The sequence below is a fragment of the Corvus hawaiiensis genome, chromosome 1, assembly GCF_020740725.1.
Source record: "Corvus hawaiiensis isolate bCorHaw1 chromosome 1, bCorHaw1.pri.cur, whole genome shotgun sequence".
Taxonomy (NCBI): domain Eukaryota; kingdom Metazoa; phylum Chordata; class Aves; order Passeriformes; family Corvidae; genus Corvus; species Corvus hawaiiensis.
Genome location: NC_063213.1, coordinates 61885979 through 61906963, shown reverse-complemented (window position 1 = coordinate 61906963; position 20985 = coordinate 61885979). Strand labels below are relative to the sequence as shown.

The window sequence follows — 20985 nt, the reverse complement described above, 5'->3', positions numbered from 1 at the left end:
GACATGCTTTTAAGTCTGTTTTATTAGAATAATTTCAAAAGCAACTCCTTCAGAAATATTGGTCATCTTGGCAACGTGCCATCATGATTTTTTTTGAAATCTGAACTCAGGATGACCTAACACTGGGCCTGCTAAAAAAACCTCTTTCCACCCTCCATCCCCCTCCTTGTATCTTTATCTTCCTTTGCTCCCTAAACCACTGACCGATAAGCAAAAGCATCGGAACTGGCTGTTCCTGCCTTGGTGGTTGGAATAGCTTTTCCTTTTTTTGCAAGGAAGGGTTTATGGAGAGTTTAGGACCTGTGTCTCCAGGACCACCTTGCTTCAGAGCTGGCTGAGCCATCTCGGAGCAAATCAGTGTTTTTATGTAGTGTAAGATAGAAATACCAGCTCAGGTCCCCAAAGTGCGACTGTACCACAGCTCAGAGGCAGTGCCGGGCTCATGCACCTGCTGGCAGTGCTGGAGCTGAGTCACTGCCCACTCAAAAAGCAAGTCATGTTCAATGCTGACTTCTAACCTGCTCCATGCAGAACTGCAAACACTTCTCCACCCCTCCATTTGTGGGCATTGGAGGTTTTGGTGCACCACAGAAAGATGGATGCCTGCTGTACTGCTGCTGCTGCCCAGGCCACCTTTGATGAAACAAACTGCTTGGCACGTGGTCCATGTCTGAAGGACATTGCTTCTTGCAAACTGGGGGTAGCTGTCTCTAAATCCCCTCAGCTGTGTTCTGCCCAGGCCATGCCCCAGCCTGCTTTGGAGAGCCAGGAAAACCAGTGGGAATCAGAGCATTTAGGGTATGTGTTTCCTCATAATCTCTTTGAATCTGTTATGTTTTCATAAAACATTTTTTTCAGCTGATGAGTTTTTTTTTCTGATGGGTGAGATTCCTGTCAGAAAATACCAGCCAGAGCTGGGAAAGGAGTTACACAGAAATATATTGTTATGATAATACCAGAGAAAATTTCCAAGCATGATCTGAATGCAAGGCTTGATTTCTTTTGCTACGGGTCAGAGGAGCGTAAACTGTCCCTTTCATCTGTGTAGTGTTGAATTCTGGGACAGAAATGCTTGGTATTTAGTATTTGGTATTCTATTTTAACTGTTTTTCTGCTGAAAAATAATAAAGATTGAAATAGTGTCCCTTTTGGTAATAATACAGTGTCTGGTCCAGTCTTAGAAGTTACAAAGCTCTTGGCAGATGAAGGCTGCAAGATTTTATCTCTGGCAATTTCTATTCTAGCTATGTAACTTATGGCAGAAGGTGAGATTCAGGATGACATAGGTTAAGAAGAATTTGGTATGTTAAGTATTGCAAGAGGCACTGTAGAGAATTTGCTTCAATTGTCATGGTTTTCAATGGGAAGAAAATTAAATTTACTTAGTTTTTAAGTTTACAGTGCCCAAGGCTGGAGTCTTAGTATCCTGAGACTTTACTGAATATTTGATATCAAATATTATACATAAATGATCTACTGAATAAACATTGGATAAGAAGTTTTGAGTTATGCAGGGCAGCTTCCTTAAAAGTGTCAAAATATATATTCCTAATTGTGTGTTGTTGAATCCTACTCTGTGTATTAGGTTGGCTATGGTAAAAGCTTTTACACAAACGTTATTATTTCTTCTGAAACTGATGGTCTCTTCCTGAGTTCACAACATTTTAAGGATTTTTATACTTTATCTTTTAAAAGAATGATAGTTGAAGATAAGCCAGATTTATTCTTCTCCCCCAAATGAGTTGCAATTAAGCTCATCATTTTAGCTTACTTCTGAGTAGTTGCTAATTTTTTTTGAGGGCTGTGTGTAATGGACTAATTGTTGCCAAAATAAATTACTTTTAGAAGGAAAGTTTATAGCTAAATGGAAGCTGTGGAAACAGAGGAAGCTGTTTCCTTTTTGAAATTTGACCACTGATAACGTCTGGAAACCTGAAAGCTGATGCACTGTAGTTTTGTTTCTATGCTCCTTATATTCCTTGGTGCACATAATTAATATTTTTTTAAAGAATGAAAACTGCAAGAATGCAATAGATTATTTTAATAATTAATTTTTTGCTTGCATTTTCTTTCAGGGTTAAAAATGAATGCAAAAGATAAAATTATGTATATTATTTACAAGGCCCCTTCTCTGAACACTTTGAAGCTGGATACTTCACTGGCCTCTGCTCAGAGTCATGGTTGAACTACAATTTGATAGAATAAGGCATTTAAGAGTGCATAAAGATTTAAGAGTGCAGACATTGTTGGAAGTCTTTTGCTGTCATCAGCAAAGGTAAAATATTATTTCCTTTATTAACCCCATGTTCATAGATAGTTGTTATTCACATTATACCTAGGATATAAAAAATGTAAAAACAGAGCTAATACCACAACAGACATTTAGCTGGCAAGTTGTGGAGGTGTGCAACTCTTCCCCAAACATGGAAGTGCTAGTTTTTAATTTGAAAGGAGCACTCTCCTGAGTTCTACTCACGGATTTCTATTCTGCTGGATTTAGTGACTTGGTTACTTACTACTCTTGGTTAGCTTTCATGTGGAGATATATTTAAAATATTTTTTTCAGTCTTTTTAAAATATAAGCAAAATTTTAGATGTCAGGCTTGTTTTACAGTTAATGACCAGCTTTACAGTTAATTTTCAAAAGAATGTGTGTGTTTCTATGCATATTGTAGATTTATTTAAAAAAAACAACCTCCCTATCAAGAAAAAAAAAGAGGAAAATAGAGCACCTTTTTCCATTTTAAGTTGATTCTGATGAAAAGCTACATAATGCAAAGTTTTTGTTAATCCAGCCAAAGAGGTTGGAATGGCAATTCAGGGCTGTGACCAGCAATGAAGTGGCAGTAACCCAAGGTATGTCCTTATTATAACTGCATAACAGGCCTAAGAAGAGTGAGCACCTGGGCATGCATGCCTTCCTTTTAGCCATAAGCTTCCCATGGAGAAGCCCAGGAGAAACAGAGCTCCTCCTGCAGCAGTGGAGTTGAGCAAGTGGGACAGAGCAATGCTGACCACAGGATATAGAGGCCCCAGAGCAGGGTGGGGAGAGAGCCCCAGGGGGGTAGTCTGGCAGACAGGGCCCCTGGGTGCCTGCCTCAGCTCTCTCAGCAGCTTTGAAAGGCTAGATTAGGGTACAGCACGTCTGCAGGAATGCATTTCTGGAAGTTATGAAATGTTGTTGGAATATATATATGTATTTTCCCCTTTGAAAGTGAGGAGCAGGAGCAAGTAATGTTTTGGGATGCTGTACTAAAAACCTGAGGCTAGCCAGGTGTAATGAAGTTTATGATGTCTGCCTGAAGGTATTTACAGCCTACAGTGACAGCTGTGAGGGGCAGATTACAGCTTTCATCTCACCTGCATGCAGATGAGTTCAGTGGGAGAGAGGTCCTGCAGCTGTGAATCACTTGAGCCCCCACACTTGTATTTTTCTCTCAGCCTGGCTCTATCTCTAACCTGAACTTTGCACTGAGCCCTAGACTAGGTCCCCCAGCTATGGCCCAGGAGAGGAGTTTCTTGCAGCCCTGTTTTCTTGGCACTTTGCCCGGGGCAGCCCCTACCCAGGCACATCCTTGTGGGCCCTTGAGCTATCTCACTCATCCTGACCCCTGGTTTTATGCGGTGCTCTGAGCCAAGGGCGTACCTAACAGGCCAGGGGAGTGGTCACAGCACCAAGCCTACCAGAGATCAAGAAGTGATTGGACAATGCTCTCAGGCACATGCTCTGACTCTTTGAGATGGTGCTGTGCAGGATCTGGAGCTGGACTCAACGATGCTTGTGGGTCCCTTCCAACTCAGCATATTCTGTGTGTGATTCTGTGTACGATTCTTTGCTCTTATGGGAGATGGCAAAACAATGTTATCTTGATGCTACTTTTTCTCTGTAATGGGGGATGAAGGGATTCCTGCTGCTGCTGTTCCTCCCCCTGTTCCATACCAGTGGGGGATGATAGGGGTCACAGTATGAAATAGGGCACTGGGGGTGACTGTCATGGCATGTGTGGGCTTTGTATTGATGTGACCCAGTTGTAGGGTTTGCCTTCTACCCTACTGTGTTTCTTGATGGTGAGCTGGGACAGGGGATTCAGACTATCTTCTCTCCTGAGGTCCCTGTGGGTCACATTATTTATGGTCTTTATTAAGAAAGCAAGCCCCAAAACCTCCCTCCCTGCCCCCACAAAACGAAGCTGTGACTGCACTGGACAGTCTTGAAATAGGTATAAGTAAGTATTCATTATTTTTCTAAGGTTCTAAGGCTCAATTTTTCACTTCTCTGATAATATCCTTGGAATAAATGCAGCCAAACTCTAGGTCATATCAACATTGTGTTGACTAAGTGATATGATTTAATCAGTTAAAATAGCAGTCAAAAGATCGTTAGTGGTAGTGATGATTGGAAAAGTAATCTTTCGGGAAACCTTCTGGTTGTGGGGGCAGGCATAGCACTTTTTGGAGGAGGGAAGAACATCAAGATGGATTTTTTTAGAAGTATATTTACATTTCCAGGAAAACCTCACAATCAGTTGATCTGTAACTTACTCTAGTTCACAGTGTTTTTAAAGCAGAGATGGTGCTCTGCACCTCCCCTTCCCCCCCCCTTGTGTGTGTGTATGTGTGTGCGTGTGTGCACGTGGGTGTTTCTGCAAGTGTTGTGTTAAAAAGCAATTGGCATTTGCTGACTTTCTGCATCTGAAGTTGCTTCTCTTGGGCATTTGAACTGATTCGGTGCACCCTGGCATGTGCCTGGCTCTGACTGACCCTTCGTGTGCAGCCCTGCATGCCCTGTCAAATGTGGTGCCAAGGCAGAGGGGCCATGGTGGAGGTTCCCCTGTGCAGGCACTCCCGTCTCCATCATGTGTGAAGCCATTCCACATAACCCTAACAGAAGGCTGCCTGTCAACTGCAGGCCTGGGGTGGGCAGAATCCTTACTTTCTACGATTTCCTTGCATTAAAAACAGGGAAAAAGGGGAATTTCGCCATCTTGCCTGGCTAATGGTGTGATCGATGGCTGGGTCTGTTTAGGCAGGGCTGTATCCCATGCCTTCCCAGGTGCACACCCATGTGTGCGTACACACGGTCTCGGGTGAACATTTTCTAGGAAGATCCTGTGGAGGAAGATGTATGGACATATGTATTTAAGCGGCCCGATTTATTCCGTTGTGTTTTATTTGATTGGTTTGACTCCTCCTCTCTTCCCTCATGTTTTCCCAAATGCTACGAAGGCCCAGCGTTTTTCTTTGCTATATATGTTTGGCATATGTGTTTCAGATGACTTTGGCAGGCTTTTGAAAAGAAGGATTGAGCTTCTGTGAGTATTCTGAAGTTTTTTCCCCTTATGGATTAAAGTATTAAAAGATACATGCTATTGGTGGCTTGGAGAGTATAACTTACACAGAGAAAGCAATTTACTCTTCAGTATCTCAGCCATGTATCTTGATTTAATTATTCAGTTAGGTCCTCATGAAATACAGGCACATGGTTGCATAAAAAAAATAAAGCAATCATTCTATCTGGCCATCTTCAATCTTCAATAAAGATGGTATTGTTTTGAATATGTTAAAAATAACAAAATTCTTCTTTTGCAGAGATTATGATAAAGGGAATGTAATATGGTTGATTTGTGTGTGCATGTTCACTTGCAGAAAAATGAGGCAAATACCTGTAGTGTGCTGTCTCAATTAAGAGCCAGTTCAAGAAATCCAGATGCCCTTTGGTTTCAGTGCACCCAAGCTTGAGAAGGAACCTCAAGGTCTGCTCATTAAAGAACTCATCTCTGTTTTGAGGCCCATCTTTTTTTTTTTTTTTTTTGTTAAACTCTTGAGCAACAAAGCATACATTTCAAGGGTTTTTTTCTAGAGCTGTCTGAAACTTCTGTCTTTGTTCACTCCAGCTGTCAGCAGATTTCAAGGTGTGTGTCTCCGTGTTTGAAGAAGTTATCATAGATAGTGGTGACAGCTGGGCTTTGAAATGTTCTTTGCAGTCAACACAAAGTACATGAGGAGTGAGTCATGAACATTTACAGACCATACTTTGCTTCATATGTAAGTCTTCAAATCACGAGCCTGCCTAATTGAGCTGGGGAAGCTCATGACTTCATCATGATCCTCAAAAAATGATCCAGTTGCTAAAGTTAAGGATCTGAGCAATGTTTTTTTATGATGCTACATTCGATTAATCAATCAAATTAGGATTTTCATTTTTTCTGTCACTGCCAGAGGGGTCCAAACTAGTGTAATTTCCATCCGTCAGGGGCTTCCACAGGTATCTTTTGTTTTTGCAGTTTTAATTATTTAAGTTAGAAAACATGAGGCTGTGCATTTTGAAGGTAGGACTTTCCAGTTAGGAAGTTCAGTGGTCTTTTCTCCATCACTAGTTTCATGCACTGTACATTCCTGAGCAAGGTAACTGAATGCAGCAAATTATGTTTAATCACATGGAATTAGAGAAGTTTGTAATTTGTGTTTGTAGATGCTGTGTCTGCTCCAGGTGTAAACAGAACCACCAGAAGTCTGCAAAGACAAAGCTCTCTGAGCCCTGTGCAGTTATTCTGGACTTGTTTCCAGCATGTGTGGAAGAAATACCATTAAAAAAAGTGAAGGTGCACTTAGCACTCTTAGATATAACAAAAGTTTATCACTGACAAAATGTCTTTTATCCTTCTCAGGACTTTCAGAATGTTTTGCAAAAGTCAGCTTTTGTTTGACTTTCTGAGCATTGGAAGAATCTCTAATGCTGTTCACAGGGTTGAATGCTTGGATGCCACAAATTTGCCAGGCCTTAGTGTCTTCAGTTCATGCTGCATGGTTCAGTGTTACGGACATGCACTTTAAAACTTTCTGATTTCAGACTGGAATGCCTGCTTAGGTTGATTTTTCTTTCAAGGTTATACACATGCACACACAAATGCACACGATGTAATTGAGAAAACTGTATAATGTATAATATTGCTGCATAAAAATGAATTATAAATGTAGGAATAAGAAATAAATGGCATGAAAACATATTTTCATGAGAATGTACTTGCATGAGTGATGTACAGATATGGAGGTTTTTGTACCTAATTTTAGCTACTGTGTTGAATCTTTTATTACCGTTTACTTAGTAGAGTTTAAGTCTTGATCTTACCTTTTGGCTCTTGCAACTGCAGTCTCTATCCTGCTGTAGCCCATGTTTCCGAGATGGGCAGCAGTTCCTGTGTGTGCCTTGGGGATTAGGAGAGGGCACAATGTGAAGGTGTGCTGGGAGTGTTTCAGGGACATCATCCACTGCTGCTGCCTAGCACCTTTGTTCTGCATTTAGACATGGTTTGGGAAGATAAGTAGATGAACACTGGAAGCTAGTAAATGCGGAGAACAAGAAGATAGGTGTCTGAGAGTGGATTTGTCTTCTGCTGACACAATCCAGCTTCCTTTCTGTAGCATGAATGTTCAATAAATTTTATTTCTCCAGGCTGTGTTTTAAGACCACATTCCAGGCTATGTTCCTGTTCAAGAAAATTTTTAGTGAGGAAGCATCCTGACTGAAATTTTGGACTTCGTCCAGCGACTGAAGAGCTTGCAGTGCCTAAGTGGGATTTATTGTAACTGAACAGGAAAAGTCCTGAAATATAAGACTATGTAGTTGTGTAAAAGGATTGTGTTTTCTGTCATCTTACAGTTATTCGACCTTGAATTAGAGCAATGTCTTTGACTTGAGTATCTGTAAGACATAATATAGTGGGAACAAATTGTTTTAAAGCACCTATTATTATAATTTAATTTTTTTATTAGTGCATAGCATAAAGTTACTAAGTGCTTGTGTCCTGTTTTTCTTTATTTCAGGCTGGAGTCACAGAGAAACGTGAGGATTTACACTTCTGAAGTAGGTGTGAATGGGATTGAAAGGCTTACTTGGAAAATTCTGAACTCCCCTTCTTCCGGGAAGGACGGGTGAGTGAATGATGAAATAGTTTATAATTAACTCAGTCCTTACTTTTTAGTCAAAACAGGAAGATACAATTCGGCTGGCTGTATGTAAGAATGGAAGAAATTTCAGATACTACAGATGCACCTCCTAATTGCAAACATCAGCCTTCAGAATGTGCTGTTTAGTAATAAGAGGGTTTCCATTAAAAAAATAGTGTGAGTTTTCTGTAAATCTCATCCCCCCTCCCGCCCCCACCAATTCTCTGACGTAAATGTTCTGTATTTGAAAGCTTTTAGTCCAATGTCAAAGAAATTTAAACTGACAAAATAAATTTAGCTTTTCTTGAACTGATTCTCAGTGAGGCTGTTACTGGAGGAAAGTGCAAGGTTGAACTTTATTAGACCCCTGCATGTATTTGTTAGTGAAACAGAGAGGTCTGTAACAGCAGCGGAAATGCCCATATCACACCTGGGCTGCTCCTGAAGCCTGTTAGAGTGCAGCTGGTATGTTAGTTCTGGTGGCTGCAAATGCGGCTTGTGTGTCTTCCTGCCTCCCTCCCTTGCTATATCTCTGCCCGTGGAGGGGAGGAAAGAAACTCCAAGGTGAAACCTTGTAGGAGGATAAATGGGACTTCACTTTGGGTTGTCTTTCTCTGGCTCTGCCTGTAGATATGTGGGGCCATCATTAGAAAAGGGCACATGACCTTTCTGTGGAATTTACGTCCTGACATTCTAATTGCTTTCAACTTAGTGAGCACCTAGCATATGTCACCTTCACATAGTGACCAATGAATAAGATCTGTGTTTCTTAGTACAACCTGTTCAAAGTGAAAAGATCCAAGTCTTGTTAGAAAAGCACATGGTGTTTAAGCCCTGGCTTTTGGCAGGGGGTTCTCACTTCTGCACCAATACACACAAGACCATTGGTCCTGTGAATGTACCAGTGCTGAGCAGTGCATAACAGGATGAGTTTTCCATTGCAAGTGTTGCTGACCAGGCAGCTCTTTCACCAATCTGTGATACAAGAAATATTTAAGAACTGGTAAAAATGAGCCCTAACACTTGCAGAGTGACAGCAGAATTATTGTATTAGTTTAAACATCATAATTCTGGAATCTAGCTTAGATTAATTTTGTCTAAATTTGTGTGCAGGGCTGAAAATGGAGGCTGCACCATCCAGAGCAGCTTTGGATGACCATCTGAGTCTTTTGTACATGGGAGCAGGCAACACCTAAAAGCAATAGGTCTGTCTGGACAGCACTCAGCTTCAGAGGGCCAGAACCAAGATGATGCCATGCTGCCTACAGCCCTGAAGTCAAAGGACATGCCTTGGGTGGTGTAGGGAGAAAAGGCAGTGATATTATTGGGTTGAAGGTGTGAGGGACAGTGGCTGAGGCTTTGCCTGAAGTGGAAATCAGCAGCAGGTGCAAGTGTATGCTGGAGAGGAGCAGGCTGCAGCAAGGTTCAGGAGTAGCCCAGCACTTGGAGGGGGTAAAAGGGTAGGCAGCAGAGCAAAGAGGGTGTCAGTGGTGCATCGAAAGCATCTGGAGCTCAGTGGGTGAAGGAGGAAAACAAATGGGAGTAGTAACTTGTGTGGCCTCTCCAGAACAGAGAGTGGGGTGACAGGATGCAGTGGAGAGTGAAGTGGGTGGGAAATTCTCTGTTCAGCCATCTACGCCAAACACATTTTTTCCTCCAGAGATGTTTCTTGGTGGGCTGTATTTGAAACTGAGTATGAAGGAGTCTCCCCTGCAGCTGTTGAGAGAGAGAGGTGAAAAATTCAGGGAACCAGAAATCAGGCCTTTCTGGATAAAAGAAAAGACCAAAGGGGTGAGAAATGTGCGGGCAATAATGAGAAAACAAGTGTTTTGAAGCAAAGTTTTGGAAAGTAATGGGAGAGCAGGGATCTTAATCAGGAAATACACAGTGGTAAGATTCAATTTCCAGCTTTCTTGTTTTTCTTTTTTTTTTTTTTTTACCAGTATGATGTAAATGGCAGCTCTTATTGGAGGGAAAGAAAAATTACTTTTCTCATCAAGGAAGTGGAGAAATATCACTATATTTGCTTGCATGCACAAGGAATGCTTTAATGTAAGTGTGGGAGAGCAATAGAAACTTTTTGATAGTACTTCTTGTATTTTCTATTTTTTGAAGAGGGGGCTGCATATGGTGACACAGCCTGGGGTAACCATCAGCCTACAGACCCACATCTGAGTGTCTTGTGGTGCTTTCTGAAAAGATGTTCTTTCTTTCCCTATCTTTCATATACTGACTTGCTTAGACAAAGCCAGTGTTTTAAAACTTTATTTTGAAGTTTGTCCTAAGGAAGTCTAGCTATATGCTGGCCTGAATATTCACTGCTTGATGGTAAGATTAAAATGGTTGTGAATGTTTTAAAGATTTGGGCTTTGCATGAGTACCCTTTGTCCTGTAGTGGGTAGGGTGGCTGTCACTTGGCAAGATGTGACTCCTGCCTGAAACCAGAGCAGGTCTGAAGCTGACCTAATAGCTCATAAATTGGAATATTCTCTCAAAAAGGTGATAAGCTTGGCAAGGTAGGGGCTGGTCTGTGCTTGTGGTTGTATTAACTTCTACCTTGTGTCTGCTTTTTCTTCAGCTACAATTGTGCTTGCAAGGTGTTTGTGGTATATTTGTTTTATCAGGAGGAGACTGGAGGTGTCAGAGACATGCCAGAAGAGTACCCTCATCTTTCCTCATTCGGTCCCTACACGGTGTCATATGGAGCTGGGAAACTCCTATTTTAGCAATCGTTAAAATATGTTGATAGCACTTGCTTCCAACAGGGCACTCTTCTCCTGGACATCCCATTGTCTTCCTCTTTCAACCTCTGGGTCAGTCTGAGGCTTTATGAGCTTGTCCTGGTTTCCCAGGCCGCTGGTAGTAGTAAAAGGGAGGTGGTGCTGACCAAGCTGTAGTACGGGCAGGCCTGGGATCCCCAGTGCCGTGGAAAGCGGAGGGCAGAGCAGGTCCAGCTGTAGCAATCCTGACCTTGCTGGGAGCATCACACTTACCCTGTATGTACTGCCCCATGGCCGTTCCCACTGTTTGGCAGGGCTGGGGCTTGCTTGCGAGGCTGACACCAAAGCAACGTGGCTGTGTGTTTGCAGTTTTCCACTGCTGGAATAAAGTATTGGAAACTTCCATTTATGCCTGGGAGCTTTTTACTCCTGAACATGCTCGCTAAGGAGCTTGTCCTCCATATGAATTGCCTGGCCTTGTTACTCTGTTTCTAACAGTGTCTATTCATCAATTTTATTTTATTTTTTCAAAACAACTCAAAATATAGGTAAAGCAGACATTTTATTGTATCTGTATGCTGACCTAGCATCAAATGGAGGAGTATGATGAAGTGATAAATGTTTCAAGCCCCTGGTCTTTTATCTCTGAATTTTTTTTTCTTTTTTTAATGTTTCTCAAACTTAAGTGATTGAAAAGTTTTCCAGATCTGATAACTGCAAAGATTTCAAGTGAAACTTTTGGCTTCTATCCCAGTATGAGATCATACAAAGTGATATTAGCTGAATTTGTACCGGAGTTTGAAAAGAAAATGAAAACACGTTACTGTCTCTCAGCTATTTTTCAGCTGTGCTGGACAAATGTTTTCTCATTGGTTAAGTTCTGTGTACCATTTGGAAGGTTTTCAAATACATGTGAGTATATATATGCACATTTTTCTTTGCTAATATTGTATTTAATTTAAACTCTTTGGATCTTTTATCCTTGCTAGAAGGACTCCTTGGATTCCATTTTAAATAGAAGTTTTTTAATCTAGTGTTGCAGAGAAAGCTCACTGTAAGAGAGAGGATGTACTGAGTTCCTGTTGCTATTCCAGAATGACCTTAAAACAAAATTGAACTGGGGTATCTCTACTCTAACCTGTCTTTTTTTCTGGCATCCATGATAGGAGACAGTGAAAGCAATGGTCCTTGTAGGTGTGTGTGTACCTAATAAGGGTAAATGTGTGTCAGCCGCACGTGTTTTGTGGGTTTCCTTCTATACAGAAATAAGATAAATAATGCCTTAAGTTAGGTGTTTAGATTACTGAACAGGGCTGAACTTCAAGGGCTGAACTTGCAAACCCAAGCAATTGGAGGCTAAAAAATTCTACAGTTAAAGCTCCTCATTCATCCCCTTGGTAAATATTCATTTTGATTGCCTTTAATTAGAGGATTGCGTGCTTCCCCCCCTCCACCACCCCCCAAGGCCTGCACATTGTTCAGCACACAGCATGGCTAATGCTTAATGAGTGGGTAGGTTGTTGATGTTTTGTTTCTCACCATTTCTTGTATGGCTTTATTTACTGCATGGTTGGCAGATGGTGCACTGAATACAGAACTACTCATTTCCTCACGGAGATTTTCATGGCATTAACACCATAAAGAGTTACTTTACTGCATATATTTCAGGGAATCTTAATCAGGAGTGCAAAATAAGACATACATGTATATTTAACCAAAGTCTGAGCCTTGACAGTTAATTTTCTGGAAGGAGATGGTTACAGTATAGTTGCCTTGGTGGAAGATCTATCAGGTTGTACTGATTTCTTCCCCCACTCTTCTTTTTTGTAGCAGAAGGTAACAGTGGGTCAAAGCTCCTGCTGAGGCACAGGGTATCTCCATAACTCAAGGAATTTGGTGGAAATGTTGTAAACAGCTGAAACTTACCTCCTTCTCACCAATGTTTTCTTCTTGCCACTGTTTATTGTACAAGCGAGCATAGACTTTCACATATCAGAAATCTCTTCTGTAATCAAAGGAGTGGACATTTTGTCCAGCAAGCTGGCTCAGCAACCTGCTTCCAGCATTCACTGCACATTTGAGACCTGATGGAAATGAGCAAAGCTTCAAAACCTGCTGTAAGCTACAGGAAGAGAACACCCTTCATCTGGTTTCTGTCTTGGAGACTGTAAGCTCTTCAGGCTGGAGCCTGTGCCTTCCCATATGTCGATAGAGTATTTCAAGCACTATAGTAGTATAAACAGCAGTGGATGAGATCATCATATATCAAACAACATAATTAAATCAGTGTTTTATTCACTGTCTGTGTCTCATTATGGCTGCCTCCTAGGTCACTCTGCAGCCTTGGAGATCGTTTAAGAACTAGAATGTTGCAACAGCCCTTGCAGAAACATTAGCTTTGAAGTTGGTGCTATTCACTTAGAGACCAGTCTTCATAAAAATGTACTTTTGTAAAGTGTGGTGCTATTTTGAAAAAGCCATGTAAAAGGGAAACACTTATTATTGGGTTTTTTTTCATAAATTGTCATGCACAAATGTCAGCTGCTGATCACACGATTGTGATGGGATTTTTTGATTGATTAGAGGTCTGAAACCAATCAAGTAGATGATGTATTAGATAAAACAGGTTTCTCAGAGGGGAACATAAGCTTCTAAGTGCCTGCAAAGCAACCAGATTTCAGGCATTGGCATGAAACTGGCAGTTTTTAAAGTTAAGCGATGCTTTGTTTTGGCCGCTACTTTAAAGTGCATTCCCTGTAAAACAATACAGGGAAATATTTTAAGATGCTCCTTCCCCCTTTCACAGTTCTGGTACCCACACTTTAAATCTTCTGTTATATCAACACCTGTAAGTGTTTTATGGCAATAGACCCTTATGTGTATTTTACAAGGAAGTAGGCTACCAATTTTGTTTGAGCAATAAGGTACTTTGAAGTCTGAAGTCATAATAAGATATGCACGTAAGCCTCGTGCCTCACCACATATGATGCCGTGGGCATGTGTTATTGCTTACCTATGCCATAATTACTGTACACATGTAGCTACAGGAATATATCCATATGGTTTTCCTACTGCAAACTTTCAGGTGACTTGCTAATCTAGGCCAGTACTCAGAAACAAGGGCTGGTCTAAGATCTTGGTAATTACAAAGCCGGCATACAAACTAAGGCATTAAAGCTCTCCCAGATCCACTTGAAATCGGGTTACATTCATATTCTGTCTTGTTTTTTGAATAGCAGCCTGACAGCATGCAAAGTTGTTACGTTGTTGCTTGACCTGCCCTATCTCAGTCTTGCTGCCAAGGGAAAAAGAGGAAAGGGTATTCAGGACTTATGTTCTCTTGGCTTTGCCATAAGTTAAAGAGATTTTTTTTCTCCTTTTTTTTTTTTTTTTTAAATCTGGGGTTTTCCTGAATTTATTAATATTACCTGATGAATTTACTGAAATAATACATGTTCTTCCTCTCTGAAGTTTATCTATTTGTCTCTGGTGCTTTTCCTCTCTACCAGTAATGATGGCTCGGAACCATGAGCTGGTGCCATGTATTAAGGGATAATATTTGCTAAACTTGAGCCTGAAAATAGGAAAGTGAAGAGAGATCAAAGGCAGTTCTCTAATGTTCTGCAGTACAGGTGGAGTCCAGAAATCAAATATAAAAGCAAAGTTGTGCTGCTCAACCAAATACCCTCATTGAGAGTGGAGGGCATCTTCCAGCTGGGCTGCCTCTGGGACTAGTCTGCCTTCCAAAGCAGTTCCACAAACCTCCTGCTGCAAAGATGGGAGGTGGGGATGATGATGAGGAAGGACTTGCAGGATCGTGCTGGAGGTTCGAGTCAGTAGCTCCCACTAGGTAGCTCCCTTGCTGGGAAGACTAGCCTGGCAGGGTAGGAAAGCTGAGGGAGGGGCAGAGAAGGCTACTTACCCCCAGGCTAGAGCTGGAAATCACCTGGCACCTGCTCAGCTAGTGAAACAACAGCAAGGAGAAAAGTCTGTCATCCTGCCTGGAGATGGGTGCCTTCTCGTGGTTCTGGGGTGCTAGGGAGAAGCCAGTTTTGCGTAGTCCACTCTTAAGAAGAACCCTGCTGTTCCTAACCTTTTCTTTTTTGCAGTAACATCATCCGAACAGGAGTTACAAGAAGATCAGTGGCAGACAACAGAAGTACAGGCTGCTCAGTATTTAAAATTTCTAGTTTTCAAAAAATAACTTCAATTTTATTGTGTTGTCTTAGTGGCGTGATTGTTGACTGGTTAGGCACTTGGTAAACCTCCTAATAAAAAGAATAGATGCTTCTGCTGGTTTTTGCTATTCTTCTGTGATTCTTTTTTTAAAATAGCCGGAGTAAAACAGAAGTGGTAGACCATAATTTAGAGGTGTTAGCAAGAGGTGGCTCACCCTGATAAGGGTCATCCAGGCTTCACTGGTTCCTTGTTATAATCCACTACCCTCTGTGGTTTATCCTCTCTGAATATTACTTGTGTTATATATGCTGTCATCTCTGTGCAGATGATAGCTTTATACTTGCAAATGACCTAAATATAATGAACGTCAGGTCGAGAAAACCCTCTAAAAGCATACACTTATGAGAAGACAAGGACAATACTGGCAAGCTTGTTAGGGCAAGTATGAACAAGTGTTGGGTGTAAAGAAAAAGTGTGGGTTTTGGGTTTGTTTTTTTTTTTTTTATTCCTTTGCTACAGGGGCACAATTCTCATTTCTGTTAGCAGTCATCTAGGCAAGCTGAGGTGTGTTGAGTGCAGGGCCTAATTGCTTGTGCACTGCGTGCTGTGCCTACACAGCTTTCAACTGGGAGCCAGCTTGGAGCACAGGCAGAGCAAGCTCAGGTCTGTCCACACCTGCCTGCATACAGAGATCCTCAGAAGAAAGCAGAGACACCCATTTTCTCCTTATTGCTGCATTACACCAGAGGCAAATTCTCTAATTAAAATTTGCAGTTAGCATGGAGTGTTAAAACTGCTGTAAATTTTGGTCATGTCAAGACTTCCTGGTGGTGAGAGGAGAGGCACAGAGAAGCCAGTGGGTACAAACAAGGGCTCTCATGTAGATGGCTACAGCAGCCCAGCCCCTGTGTCCCATTCATGTTACGAAGGCACCGCCTATGGTGCTTTGTACCAGGAAAATTACTAAATAGCTGAAGAGAAAATATCACTAATGCTGTATATTGCAGGAATTAAGATCTGCCTTCTCCTGAGAGAGGTTCTAGTCATATCCTGCTATCCACTAGGCTCCCATGGGAAAAGGTTCTTGACAAGGCTCAAAACAGCCTTGCTGCTGCCTTTGCCCTGGTGCATTGCTTCCATTCATCTGACACAGTAGGGAAAAACTGTGAACTAGGATAACAAGGATGGCAAGATTAAGAAATATGCATTTTAATAAGGGCATTAGAGAATAGATTTGCATATCTTAAAACTAGAGAAATAGAAACTTGGAAAGTGAATAGTTTTCTGAACAGGTTCTGATTTTTACCTTCTCATTCACTGTGTTAATTTACTTTGGCTGTCATGGCATGCCAGGTTGCTGTCTTCTGCTTGCTTTTATGAGCTGGATGGCTGAAGACATTTATTTGCTGTCCTACACTGTGCTGTTTCCACCTCTGCCTCTAGACCGAGGAAGAATGTCTGGTTGCTTTCCTTTCTGGGATGGGAGGACTTGGTCATATGGGAGCTTGCAAAAGAAGTGCCATCTGGTATGTAATTATCTTTTCCTTCTAGGAGGATGCTTTTCTCTTGGGCAGGCTGGGCAGAAAGCTGTGGGTCTGGACGTCGAGCACAGTTTAGCAGTCTGTGTTTGGGAGGGAGGAGCAGAATGGCACTGAGTTGATGGGATAGTATTCATGTGGAGCCCCTGCTTCCTGTCGCACTGTATTTGACCTGACATAAGCAGCTGACATAATATCACCATGGGTGTTGCCAGCATTTTCTTTTAATATTAAATTTGGGAAAAAATACTTAATAACTGTTTTCTTCTTAAGAGGAAAGAGAAAGCCCCAAAGGATCTTGGCTGGCTCTGCATGCCCTATAGGTATGTCTGGTTGTTTTTGATGAACAAGGTGCTGTCCTCCTGTTTACCTCTCTCAAAGGAAGTGTCTGTTGACATAGTCTGCATTTCAATCATCTTTATTATACAGCTCTCTGGGAAGCCTCTGGGGCAAGTCAAGACAGCCCTGAAAGAAGCTTCTTGGTCACAAAGAGAGAAGAGTCAGAACAGACACCCATAGTTTGTATTTCTTTATCTGCAGAGATCTCTGCCCTGATAACCTCAGACCTCAGCTGACGCTGGCTCAGTTTGGAGTGGTGTGGGAGGCACAATGGGCAGGTCTCCCAGTGGCTGCTGTAGCCGCCCATGCACTGCAGCCAGGATGGACCTGGGTGTGCTGGCGGTGCTGTTGGAGAGCTGGCTTTGTTGTCCAGCCTAGTGGGTGCTGGGGTTTCCCTGAAGTGGGAGAGCTGGGTGGGTGCTGCCGGGCTCAGAGGCATCTTTCCCCCATCACTTCCCTCTGTGCCACAGGTTTTCTGTGCATGCTGTCACCATGCTTGGTGCCCTTAGTGTGGCTCAAACATTCACAAAGCTTCATGTGCCATTACCTGGGACAGGCTTATTCACGGAATGGCATCCAAAGTGTTGCATCTTTGTGTTCATGTCCAGAAGGTTGGTCCCTGACTTCAGTAGAGAACTGCTGTTGGATGTGCCATCAAAGCTGCCTGTTGTTAATATAAGCATGAGGAGAGAATTTTACTTCAGGTTGAAGCTTATGCATCAGAACTGAACCTTTGTGGGTAAGCGAACTGTGGATGATTTGCATGAATTTTTGGTAGTGTGTTGTATTGTTCCATGCTCATGTGTTTTGAATAGGTGAAGTTAGCTTTGGCTTGCACTGATGTGATGTTTTTCTCTAGTGCTCAGTGATGAGCTCTAGATAGATGCTTGTGAAAATGGTGCTACACAAAGAGCATCCATCTTCTTGCCAAAAGGTGAGGCCCTGACTGGCCTCAATGTGCCCTCGAGGCCTCTTTCTCCAAATCTGTGCAGCTGCTGACACCTCTGGGGGGCTAAACTCATCCATCTTTTGGAAGAAGAATGGCTTTCTACTGCACTAATAGAGAGTGAGTTATAAACCTTATTCTCTCAAGTTTTCTGCCATCTGGACATGGAACTTTATTTTATCTTTGATAGTTCCTACCTTAAGCCAGCTGCAATCTCTATCAAAAACTGTTACCCAGAAAAGCTACAGATGGTTAAGAAACAGTGTATGAGTGACCAGTTGTCAAGTGTAAGGTGGCACTTGTGGTGCATGGGGAACTGCCTAACATCTGAATGTTCAAATATCAATTAAAATAATCTGCAGCATGATGCACTAATGATGAAAGCAGCTTGTGCCTTCATTGTAGCTGAAGATTTCAAGGGCCAAATTCGCTGGAAATAAAAAACAGTGGTGCAAATTATATATTAGAGCACAATTGTTTCCCTGCAGGCTATAAATAACTCCTATTTTAAGACACTGGGGGTTATTTGTCTCCTGTGGGAGAGACTGTATTCTGTGGTGTAGCTGACCAGAAAATGGTTGTTAGTGATAAAGTGGTGTAATTTGCATTGATTTATTATTCATTGGCTGTGCAGATCAAGTGCAGCTTACTCAGCAAGAGGGATTGATACCAAATTCTTTTGTTGCTTAAACAAATATCCCTGCTGAGTATAAGTGAGAGATGCGATTGTAACAGAAGAGTGGTGTTATCAGACACCTTCTAGCTTGTAACTCTCTAAAATCTGAATCAAACTTACTGAGACTTTGACTCCAAACTTAATTTTGGCCTACCTGTGTAAACAGAGTTTGATAACTATTGGAAGTAGATGCATATAAAAAAAATTAAAAGGTAATTCCTTAACTTTGTCTAAATTTCCCACATCATGTAACATGCACATCCTGCTTTGGAAGTTCTAGTGCTTCTGTCTAGCAACCTACACCCATAATAATAGGCCTTTATTGGCTACTGTTTTTAGTGTGGGAAAAATTAAAGACAGGTCAAGATCACTCTTGTACGGTTTTCTTCTGAAAATGTTGGCTTCCAGGTATTTTGAGACATACTGTGATTGATGTGAGAGTGATATTCTCAATGCCTACTTTGGTGTTCCTCTGGAACATGTATCTCTTGGAAGAAAACTACTTAGAAGACTGTTAGATTTCTCTTCTGTTGTTCCTCACCTTTTAAATCAGTTTTCTATTTCCGGTGGTTGTGGAAGAAAACCTGGAAATATGAATCAAATGCTTCCTCAAAAAAATGGAGGAATATATTTAAGTGTTATTTTTAAGTTTGTCTTGGGGGAAGGGAGGGTGTTTTATGTTCAGATTCATTATCTTCAGGTGTGCATGGCCACTGCTGCAGGTGTTGAACCATCCCATCCTTCCCTGGACTATTATCGGCACTGATTTCACAGATTATTCTGCAATTCCACTGAGATTTTGGCTGAGAAAAAAAATAAAATTAGCTACAACATAGGAGGTAAAGCACTGCTGGAGGAAATTCTTAGAGACTTTCTGGTGTTTCATTTTTCTTTGTACATTGACTGAGCATCAGTCTCCCACCACAAGTCCTCAGCAGCAACTGGCCTTGGAATAAACACTCCCTGTCCTGCCATGGGCCGTTGCTCTTCGCAACCTGGAATGAACTTGTGGAAAAGAGTGCTGTAACTGTAAATTATTCTTTTTGGGCCAAGTGTTCTGGGGAAATCTGAACAAAATAATAATCTTGGAACTTAACTCTTCTCCTAAAAGAGGCATGTCCTATTCATTTAAGGCTGAACCATTTTGCAGCATATTCCTTCACATTTTTGCTAAAGGTTAACAAAATTGTTTAGACAGCTCTAGTTGGTGCACATCAATCTACTTTACGACCAGCTGATTAATGTGACTGATTTCTGCAGCGAATTTCTCTAATCACTTCTTATTTACAAACTGGGGTGGTTTTGTTTAAAGCAGCTATGCTGTGAGTGTTCATCCATCTTAAAAGTTCATTCCTTGACTGAAGTAAGTTTAGGAAACACAAGTCTAATGAGCCTCTGTGACAAATGGTGCCCATAAAAGAAGAGGTCGTATGCAACATCTCTGGTAGTGTTAATCCCTCTTGTCATCTCCTACAGATGTAGTAAAAAACCCCCAAATTCTTGAAGTAAAGAGAAAGGAAATCATAGAGAGTGTAGGCAAATGAGAGAAACAGTTACTCTGAAGCCTGCAAGGAGCTGTGCAGGAAGCCAGGAAACTGTGGATTTTCATTATCCAGGCTATTGGCTGACAGCTGGTGATGTGAAATAATCTACGGCTTTTTTTTGAGAACTTATTTAAACCCCATAGACTTACTCTACTGGGAATTACAGAGGTTTCATCTTTAGAAATAAGTTAAATTGTTCAGTCTTTCTTCAAGTGGAGTTAGTCACTGGGCCGATGTCTCTGCTGTGATACATTGTGCTTCATTACAGACTACAATTGCTGAATCCCTCTGCATGTTTATTCTGTTGGTAAATATTCCCCTAACTGGTATTACACAAACTTCTTCCAATGGTAAACATAAGAAATATTCAGCAGCTGTGTCCCTATAGGGAACTCAGCTGGACAGAGTCCACAGGTATTGGGATGCAGTGTAAGCAGAGACTATGCACTTTATATTGAAAAACCAGTGTAACTTCGTGGAATTGAAGCATGACAGAAACAAGCATCGAAGGTTTTGAATGGTCAGACTGTTATGTAGAATGTCAGCATAAGTTGTGGCATGCTGCTGATTTGGAAACAAAAATCATGTAAATGGATATGTGAATGCTTAATTCATTATTTAAGGACTACTGAGAATCTCTTAGTCACCTTCAGCAGTCACCATGCTTTTCATTCTTAAAGCAGGCTTATTTTCCCTACACTTTTATGACTTGTTTCCTTCTATCACTCTGTATGTCTGTGAGGATATTCTACACACGGCTTTCAGTGTAGGAATAATTCTGCAGGTTTCCCTTTACTCTCTGTACCTTCTATTCTGATGATTCAGATGTGTTGTATGTGAGTCCTTTCTAAGAAAAAGATGTGGTGTTTCCTAGTGGTGATTTCACCATTTTTTTAATACTTAGGTTACAGATCAGAATTCTGACCAACACCACCTTCAGTTTGACTTTTCTTTTACCTTCTCTCACAAAAAAAGTTATCTGGTGTTTTTGGGTTCTTGTGGACTTAAGAAGAAACTGCTAAAGCTCTTGCCCCATCTCTCTTCACCTTACGATTCTCTCTCTCTGCCTTATTTTTTTCTTTATTTTTTTTTCTGG

General features: G+C 41.4%; 1 protein-coding gene across 7 annotated transcripts in view; it reads left to right on the top strand.

The window, feature by feature from the left end:
• LOC125327872 overlaps nt 1-20985 on the top strand; it is a 294758-nt gene that overhangs the window by 126814 nt on the left and 146959 nt on the right. For 3 of the 7 annotated variants that reach the window (XR_007204430.1, XR_007204429.1, XR_007204425.1), the window contains exons 4-5: nt 7825-7932; nt 9061-9999. Coding sequence is in view for 2 of the 7 variants with exons in the window: in XM_048307897.1 (XP_048163854.1) it covers nt 2178-2275; nt 7825-7932 (206 nt within the window). In the remaining 5 variants the exon portion in view is untranslated. Of the gene's footprint in view, nt 1-2088; nt 2276-7824; nt 7933-9060; nt 10000-20985 lie in introns of those variants that run through there. The other 4 variants (XR_007204428.1, XM_048307886.1, XR_007204427.1 and 1 more) reach the window with 3 other exon arrangements.